At 41.5% G+C, this 9,811-nt stretch overlaps 1 protein-coding gene across 1 annotated transcript; it reads right to left on the bottom strand.

Moving 5' to 3' along the window:
* Positions 1–248: 248 nt before the first annotated feature.
* Positions 249–8,701, bottom strand: LOC134290648 (uncharacterized). Its single transcript, XM_062857827.1, has 6 exons — positions 8,377–8,701; positions 7,285–7,347; positions 6,833–7,219; positions 3,148–6,768; positions 717–933; positions 249–396 (listed from the first exon to the last, which is right to left on the bottom strand). Exons 1-6 carry the CDS (start codon positions 8,699–8,701, stop codon positions 249–251), a joined length of 4,761 nt encoding a protein of 1,586 aa, XP_062713811.1.
* Positions 8,702–9,811: the final 1,110 nt, after the last annotated feature.

Below are 9,811 nucleotides of genomic sequence, written 5' to 3'. Positions count from 1 at the left end.
TAATAGTTGTTTAAGTGATGATTAAACGCTGAGCTGAGAGACAGGCTCCATTTCAGTTTGGATTTATGCCAAGAAGAACAAAAAGAAGTAGAAAAAGATGTAGAGAAGAAATAGAAGAAGTGTCAAGAACAGGAATGAAAATATTTGGATCTGGAATTCTCCAATAACTCTTGTGGACTGTTTTTGGTGGTCCTGAAAAGGACCGTTTGGTGTATGGTGGTTCTGATGTTCCTGGGAAGGTTCTTGTGCTACCGATGATTGTTAGCGACCAGGTGTTGTTTGTGGTGAGCATTTGCTGTGTATCGTATCGAATAACGTTGCATTCCGGGCTCCGGTTTCTTGAGCGTAGCGATGTATTTCCTGTAGATTAGATGTTTGATGGTTCGGGCACTTCTACTGCGAGCACAGATAAAATTGGACGGTGATAAGAAAAATAAGAGCAATAGCGTCTACACTCTGCGCTAATGTTTTTAATGAAGGTTAAATCAATACACGAACCACCTAGGGTGGTTGCTTCATTATGAGGATTAGCTAATGTTAAATTTAAATGCTTCTTCATGAAGTTAAGGAAATCAAAATTTTCTTGTTTGGAAACGTCAATATTAAAGTCTCCAGTGACAACCATTGGTGTGTCCAGTCTAACATATCTGAACAATTTCCGCGTCATGAACAACTTCGTATTTCTTATGGTTGTTCCTGGTGAAATGTAAACCGACATTAGAAGTACTTCGGTTCCCATAACATTAACCTTTGCTGCACATATGTCTCCATAGTTGATCACTTCGGCAAACGTCTCGTCTCGATCCTCACCGAGTTGCTTGATGGGATGCGGAACAGCCACGGTTGATGCCGTTTCCTTCTGATAGATCGCGACTCCAGCCGCTCTCATACCCATTCGCTTGCACTGGGTGATGCGCTTATATCCATCAATCTCTATTGGAGAGGTAGCATCCATCCAGGTTTCATTCAGAGCGAGAAATTCTACGCTTGAAAGGATTCGATCAGTCGCTATGTCCTGCGCGTGAGCGTTCAAACTCTGTACATTGAGGCTCATCAATGTGCATGCAAAGCCGCTGTTTTCAACTACTTCACTCAGTTCATCTCCTAGTGTACGCAGTCGGTGATTACCCAAACGCAACAACTCGTTCCTTAAATCCACCATCTTTGGTGAGTTGCTACCCTTAGCATGCCCTGATAAAAAATATCATAAAAATACAATAAATTTTATTGTTACAACACCATTTTTTCGAAAAATATTCACCATTATACGTATTGTAATTTACACGGCACACTCACTATCACCCCTATTGTTCTATACCATTCGGCGAATGGTAAATGGCACTTTTACAATAAAAAATGGTGGTCGTTATGTATCTTAACCATAAAATTTTGAGAAAATTTTCATACACTTTTTCGCGAAAAACAATAGAATGTATTGTGTTTTTATGAGACATTTTTAGGGCAATTTTCAAAAGAAAACAATATATCTTAATGTTTTTTCATTGTTCTTACAATACAAATACAATAAATTGAATGGCGTCAAATGAATCGTTGTAACAAAAAAAAAATACAATAATATTTGTTGTTATTTGTAAGCAGTTTTCGCTTTTGAAAATCCATAGAATTTATATTTCTCGCTAACATTTATATCCAGCATTTACGAGCAATAACGGCCTCCAGAATGATATGCACATTTTATGATAAGAATCAAACACTCTGATGTCTGTCTGGTAAGTATTGCTTGGCAGCTGTTGATAAGATCTTTTCAAATAACTGCCAAATATCACAAGTCAGATTTCAGGTCGTATGATCCATACCATAAATCGTTCACAATTCATGTGGCCATTAGTACAGTCAACTTTCTGTCGTTGGGCTACGTTTAGGTGGGCTACGTTTTAACTGGGCGCCCGTGAGGTGGGCTATAGCCCAGTTAAAACGAAGTCAAACGTCACTTTTTGACGTGAAGCACGATTTGTTAAGGTTGGTAGCTCTGAATCTCTATTGTTAAAGATTATTTGACAGCTCAAAACTCAGCCCACCTAGTGAAAGTCTTTCACTAACTGGGCTAAGAGCTTAGTGCAACGAGCGAAAGTTGACTGTATCTGTAAATGCTGGAGAAAAATGTTACCGAGAAATATGAATTCTTTTGTTTTTCAAAGGCGAAATCTGTTTACATAACAACAAATATTATTGCATGTTTATTTTAACATCGGTTCAATTGACCCCATTAAACTAATTGTATTTGTATTGTTATCAATGGTAGTTTACTATTTACTAGATTCCTTTAATGTATTGGAAAACATTAGAAAAATCATTGTTCATCTTTTTCTTGTCGTAACATCCTCACTTGGCTAAACCTGCTTTTCAGCTAGTTTTCTATAAGTACTTCCTCAGTTATTCATTGAGAGCTTCCTCTGCCAACACGGCTTGACGTCTGTCAGTCGTTGAAGTTTTAGCGAATAATATTCGATAACCGAAACATCTACTGTACTCAAATTTAAAACGAAAACAAAAAAAAATATGTCAAGTGATTTTGTATTTGATTATACAAACATGATCCAAGCAACAATAATATTTATTGTTATTTATATGTTACGAATTGTTTTCAAGTGTAATTGAGAAATAAACACTTTTTTAATAAAAAGTCCATGAGAACTTTGCAGGCACTTTTGCAACTATTTAAAAACAACTTAAATCAATTTTTACTTATAGTTATTTTAAATTATTATAGAACTATTGAAAAACAATCGAATCAATTAGTCACTAATAAAGCTAATGTTCACTTATTGTACGAACTATATGGGCTTGATTTCTATTGTAAAAAGTAACAATATATCTACTATGTGTTTTATTGTGAACAATAAAACCAGTCATATGTTAATAATATTTACCATGTAATGAATGGTAATTTTTTATCCGGGTGATGAAATTTAAACGAGTTTGTGGAGTTCGTCAAGTAAAGGCCTTGAAGCATCGTAACACGTGACAAGCCAACGTACACCAATTGCTGATCTTGAGCCTTGTCATAATCATACACGACCTCGGAGAAAGTGCCACCTTGCGACTTATGAACTGTTAACGCACAGGCACTAACCACCGGAAACTGTATGCGTTTGCATTTAATGATGTTGCTTAGCTTTATGTTACCTGAACGTTTTGCAATAGGAGTCCAATCGGGTTGCAGAATTCCTGGCCTTGAATAGACAGCTGGTCGCGATTTGATCCTCAACGCAGCACCTATCGTCTCGTTGTCATACTTGAACCATAGTTTCACAACTGAGCCGTCTTCATCCTTTTCAATATATTTCAGCTCACCTATCGCACCATTCACTACGCCATCTTCTACATCGACGTTGGTTGTAATCATATATGGCATACCAACGGAAAGGCGTAGCAAATACGGTAACCCACCGGTTTCCACGACGCTCATCTTGTAGAGCTTGATGCGAGAGCTTGCCAGTTGACCAGCGTCCTTGTATCCCGCAAAAACGTCATCCGCTATACTGTCCAGAGCATCCTGATTATGCAGTACTTCGTTGTTGTATGCTTCAACATCCGCATTCCGATGATAAAGCCTTATTGCTCCTGGTGCGTTTTGTTTACACCACTCTACAGTACGGAACCGACTTTCAATCAGTTTGGTCTCCTCAGCAGTCATTTGCTGGCCATTACCAATCTTAGTGAGTATACTGGAGAACTCTACATCTGTCTGCCGCATAACCTTAACAAGCGGTAAGAAATCCAATGCTTGCCAAAGAACAGCACCGTGAAAGGAATTACATGTAGGCTTGTAAACAGGCCTTGCATTGACGGGTGGCAATTGTCGCAAGTCTCCACAGAATACGATGTTAATTCCGCCAAATGGATCATCATAATTACCACTAATGTCCTGAAGACGCGCATGAATGGTGTTGAGAATATCCGCACCAATCATACTAACTTCATCGATTATGACCGCCTTAATGTTTGCAAAAGCATTGCGGTACAACTGCAGCATCTCAAAGCTGAGTTTCGAATTGGCTCGCCTTGACATAGTGATCCGAAACGCTGAATGAACGGTTGTTCCTCCTATAGCAACGGCTGCTTTTCCGGTGGAAGCACACGCCACATAGGCGTTCTTCTGCGCGTTGTGGGCTTGACTGTAGCGGTTTATCGTCTCCATTAAAATGCGCAGAGTGAATGTTTTACCGCACCCAGCAGGTCCAGTAAAGAAAATCTGCATCGGCTTGCTGCTTTCATCGTAACTGTGCAAACTGTGGATCATTTGCAGGATGAGGTCGCGCTGCTCAGCATTGGTTGTCCGCACCATTGCACAGTAATCTTCTTTCGACATGACATTAGTACGTTGCCTGATGACAGCATTCAGTGCTCCTGTGGGCAAATGTTCAATATCGTCGTTGTTGGGCTCCATGATGATCGTTCGCACAAATTCATCATTCTTCTCTGTAGCGGCATTCTCCTGCTCACCAACCTCTTCGTTCTCACAAGTACGAAGGTATTCCTCTACAGTCTGTTCCAAGTTCAGCTCGCAGTCATATTCCCTTCGTTTTCTCAAGAGATCTGCCTCGTTCATATCATAAAGCTGAAGAAACTTGTTGCCATCCAGAATGTCGCAAACTTCGCTTCTGAATGGCCAAAACAAAAGTACCGATTCACGCTTGTACTCAGCCAACTCGTTCATACTGTAGCCACGCCATCTCAATATTCGTGGGACATTCCGGATAGTGTAGGTGTTAGTACCTCTTCTTTGAGTGTACCGTGCTGCGAAGTCAGCTAAACACACATCTTCTAAGCCATCGCGCTCTTCGTATTTCTGGATAATGTTCTTGGTCCACACATCAGTCGAATCCTCATCGATTTCCTCTTCATCCATCTGCCTGTACTGTTTCCTAGATCTTATCCTTTCATGAGGCCACATCGTTGGCAAGAATTGAACTTTCCTGCTGGCTTCAGACATAGGCAATCGCAGAAGTACCCATGCAGCTTCCTGGGCACACATCTCCACAGAGTTCAGCATTTTCAAACTAACCTTCTTCAACAAAGCCGTGTAATCTTGGTCCGGATACTGCTCTTGCAGAGCGATAAGCTCTCGATGCAATCCACTTATACCGCGGTTAGACTTGTTGACATAGTCAACCAAGTAACACGCACATGAGTACACGTCGAGGATGAACTGCAAATCCATGTTAGAACGAAGCTTTTGAGCAATCCATGGGTTGAAAGGATTCGTCCATAGCTCATTCATCACTCGCTTCAGGAAGATCGTTGGTCGCTTAATCGAAGAACGCAGAACATCAAGGTAGTACTCGTACGTACATTTACAGTCGTCTAGAAACTCCTCTAACGTGTCAAATGCCTTGGTTTCCAAAATTTGTCTCATTTCCGAGGCACGCTTCCTCAATCGATCACGGCGACTATCATCAGCGGTGAGAGGAATCAGTGTTCGCTCTTCGTTCATTGGCCAGTACGGTATGTTAAACCTGCAACGCTTTTCATTACGTTTGTAGCAAGTACGCGTGTGGTCATGAATCTGCTTCTTGATCGTTTCCGGCAAATGCACAGAGCTGATGGAACTAACTTTCCTAATAAGTTCCATTGTAGCAGGCATATCTTCAGAAACAGTTTCGTTAGGATCGTTTGCGAGCCAAAGCATGATATGTGCATGTGGGCTGCCGCGATGCTGAAACTCGATGCGCTTGAAGGAGTCCACGACGTAATGCTTTCCCAACGGGCTGAACCTTGGTGAAGAAAGGATCGTCATGAGAACATCGACAAGCTTGTTGAAGTACAAGCAGCACGTGACGGCATCGTCGTTGACCAGCGTTGCTCGCTGTAGAGCACTCAGCTCCTGCAGCGGGTCCGTTAAAGCAATGCCGTTATACTCACTGGAGAGTTTGTGTAGCTGCTTCAACAAAAGAGGCCATTGAGTTTCACTGGCGCTCAGAGTCAGGAACATTGTTGGCTTCCCCAACTGTCGTATCATGGCGAAAAGGTCCTGTTTCCTTTGATACCAATATTGCACTGAATTTGGTATCGACTTCATAAACGACAGGTTCCGTTCCATAAGACCTTCCACGAAAGCTCGGTCGTTGAGCTGTCCTCGCGTTATGTTCACGGTTCCCACGCTTTTGAAGACATGCTGTAACCCTTCGGTAACTCGAAGACGCAGAATCTTCATAGCCATGTACAGCAAATGGTTGGGCTTGGCTCCTCGCCTATCACTCCGTCTCAGCTCACTGGTAGCCTTCATGAAAGGCGTGACGTGAGTCCCAGCCTTGAATTTTCTGGGGTGTCCAAGATAAATATCCGGAAAGGAAAGTTCCTCGGCATCATCATCGTAAACGATGGAAACTGGTCTCCTGTTTTGAGCTGGGGCGATTTCCAAACACTTATCCTCATTCCACATAAGTGTCTGTTGTTGACCAGCAAACATCTCCACATCATTGGTTTCCTCGATGATATCCAGCTGGATCGCGTCTCCATCCCGCGATGAACCAGGTTGAGGCTCAGAAGCAATAGCGCTCAATCGTTCCTGGTTAAAACTTACCCCCTCCCGTCTATACAAAGGAGTGGTAACAAGATATTCCAACCAAGCTTTCACCACAGACTTTTTGACGAATCCAGACAAGTAATTTGATTTATGAATAAGGTGCTTTTTAATGCACACGTTAAAAGCATAATCATCTTCAAGCTCGCGTGGAAGTGCCCTAACCATCTCATCTACATCTACTGGAACATTGATCACCTGACCAATGATCGCGTAACTGCCTAAAATTTCGGATAACATTTTATATAATCGAATAAAATGAGAAAATGTATATGTCAATCATACCTTGCGCTTGGCGCAGGCGACGAATCTGCATAAATGGCAGTCGTGGTGAAATAAGCCTTTCACTAATTGGGTCCAGCGGTGGAAGGCCCAAAGGATAAGGTGGATATTTGAACCCATTCGATGTTGACAAATTGGGTACAGCACCACGTTGCAAACTGCTGCGACAAGTCTGGCATACTTTGAATTCATTGACCGATTCAAAATGATTTCCCTCTATCAACACTCTTCCTGCAGCTTCGGTGATTGACTTTAGATCATTGATGAACCACAGCCTATCACATACGCTGCACGGTATACCAAATTCATTTTCAGTGAACCGTTTGTGGAACTCTCGATCAGCTTTATCGAATTTTGGTTCTTCTTGAATTGGTATAGATATGTCAATTCCTGTAAACATTAATTGATTCATTATGCGCACCAATTAGTAATGATAATACCAATAGTTTACTCACCCTGACCAAAGTGATCAGGAATTAGAACAGACTCGTTCTGCTCAGAACGAAATGGAACAAGTTCTGTAAAATGAGATTGAAAATAATGATTAAATGTTTGCCAAATCATTAATGCTTTTGGTAAAATGTGTCTGGCTTGGTGTCTGGCATAAATTATTTGAAATATTCTTGAGAAGAAAAATACACAAAATATTGTATACGTCAAAAAATGCTTTCTGTTGACAAATATGATCGTAGTTTTATAGGGGTATTCCTAAAGTAGTGTATATTAAGTATCGTCAATCAATAAACATAGATTTCGTTGTGGAATTAATGTGGTGACAGGTAAACTTGAAAATCTTCACAACAATAATATGCATACAACAGTCAATAAGCACTTACCTTGGGATCGAAATTGTTCATCATGGGCTTCCCCATCTACATGAATAGATGGAGCGATTCCTAAGAAAAATGAGGAAAATCTTTAACTTACTATACGCTTGCCATTGAATAATGTCTGGATTACAAAGATTATACAACGTTCACATTTCGAGCTCAACGTGTTAACGTCAACCGTCGAGTCCCCCATGAGTGCTACAGATTTTCAATTTACGAATTTGTCGCTAAACTCTACCACATTAAGCACAAAAGTAAAAAGCAGTGGAATTGGAGTGCTTTAATCATTAGCATAAACATCAATACGTGAAAGTTTTCCCACGATAAGCTATTCAAATCGATATATTTCATATCAAACCCTGTACATTGTACCGAATCGTGAAAAGTCAGCAAGTAAAAAGCACGTAACTGAAGAAACAAGCCGAGTTTCAATGGAAAAATAAAACCAACTAAGTATTATGAATTGAAGAATGGTATTATTTAACAACACTTGCTCACTTAAAAAGATTAGATACATGCACTTTTAATGCTTTCAGTCAGCTATCTGCTATTTTTGAAAGTACGACACTAGATAACAAACTAGCTTGCAGCAGTAATGCACAGCAGAAAACTTTTCCTGACAGCTGCACCGGGATCATACTATGCTAACGACTTAATGCTTGTGTGATACAAGTTGCATGACCGCGAATGCACTTTGAAAATGATAATTTTACTCACCGCTATATGAAACCGCACCATTTGGCAAGGTACCGTTGACTGGGACTGCTACAAATCTCACCGGATCAGTGCTCCTGCCCGGAAGAGGTTCCAGCACAAAATTGAGCACCGGCTCAAGATTGGCAGCCGCAGTCGTACCGGCATTGACACCGGGCCCGACACCAACGCCGATAGTTTCCCGCGCATTTTTCCTCCGCTGCCTGTACTGCCTCATGCGTTCCGCATTCGTCACAGCAGGCCTCGGCGAGACTCCTTCGATTTCCTGCTCTTCACGCTTCCGCTTGCGGAAGTTCGCAAGATATTTTGCTTCCAAACGGCGCGGCATCCTTTCAGCAACGAACGGAATGTACTCACTATCACCTGTCACACAACAACCGGCACAACGAAACACTTCCTCGGAAGAACCACCTTCGGCGACTGAAGAGTCAAAATGGACAAAAGTCCATGCGAGATTCCGACTTTTATATCCTCAAAATACATAACCAAGATACGTTGGCAAATTTGGAATGGGCGGAGCTATGCATGGAGTAAAGTTGTAATGTAAACCATTTCGCTGAGCGTATTCATAAGTTATTCTAGTCAAAATCGCAAGCTGCCATGATTTCTAAATCGATGAAGGAAAATTATTCGATTCGCAACTCTTGAGGAATTAGTTTCGGTGGTTCTGAAAAGGACCGTTTAATGGACGATTTTAGGAAGGAAACGACATGAATTCACCATGCCGTGTTGGTTTTCCCCGCCGTCGGAAACTGATTGCTGCCGCAGATTTACTTCTTGCCTGGTGAGATTCCTGGCCGAGCAGAGATTTGTCGCTGTGTTAGTGTGTGCTGCTGCCGGGCTGGAGGCGCCACGAACCTCCTTGTCTGATCCAACGAAAATGACGAAAGAATGTTAGAATTACAACCATGTTTCACACAAAACGGTCTAGATATGATAATGTATCGATGAATTCCTTATTCCATTAGCGGCCAGCTTGATCACTGTGTCAGAGCCATTTCACCAGGCATATTTTCAGCTTTCGATTGCACCACGTTTTTGCCGATCTATGGAATGAAACCTTTGAGGAATCAGGATGATTTAAGAAAGAAAATTACATGAATTCACAATTTGGCACAATGCATGTTGGTTTTCTCCGCGTCAAATGCTGGGCCACCGAAGACTGATCCACTGTTTGCTGCCGTGAATAAAATTAATAGCCGACCTCACTCTTGTTGAGAAACGACGATGTCTTTTACTTTTTGGGTGCAACACTATTCTCGATCGAATCCAATTCTCTTTTGGAATGATTTTCGGTGGTCCTGAAAAGGACCGTTTATATTATGGACGATTTTGATGAATTCACCACGCCACGCAATGCGTGTTGGTTTTCTCCATGCTGAATGCTGGAAGCCGTCGTAAACTGGCCCGCCGCTTGCTGCCTTGGATGAAATGTCCA

The sequence above is a fragment of the Aedes albopictus genome, chromosome 3 (genome assembly GCF_035046485.1).
Source record: "Aedes albopictus strain Foshan chromosome 3, AalbF5, whole genome shotgun sequence".
NCBI classification, from domain to species: Eukaryota; Metazoa; Arthropoda; class Insecta; order Diptera; family Culicidae; genus Aedes; species Aedes albopictus.
Note: the sequence above shows the minus strand (reverse complement) of the source record. Positions and strands in the feature narration are given on the sequence as shown.

Excerpts from the sequence above, each read along its gene's own strand:
- LOC134290648 (XM_062857827.1), bottom strand. The coding sequence starts at position 8,701 with ATGCCGCGCCGTTTGGAAGCAAAATATCTTGCGAACTTCCGCAAGCGG. Across the intron at positions 6,769-6,832 it reads TCGCCTGCGCCAAGCGCAAG|GCAGTTACGCGATCATTGGT; the intron begins GTATGATTGACA and ends CCGAAATTTTAG. Across the intron at positions 934-3,147 it reads TCCTATTGCAAAACGTTCAG|AGATTGATGGATATAAGCGC; the intron begins GTAACATAAAGC and ends CCTCTCCAATAG.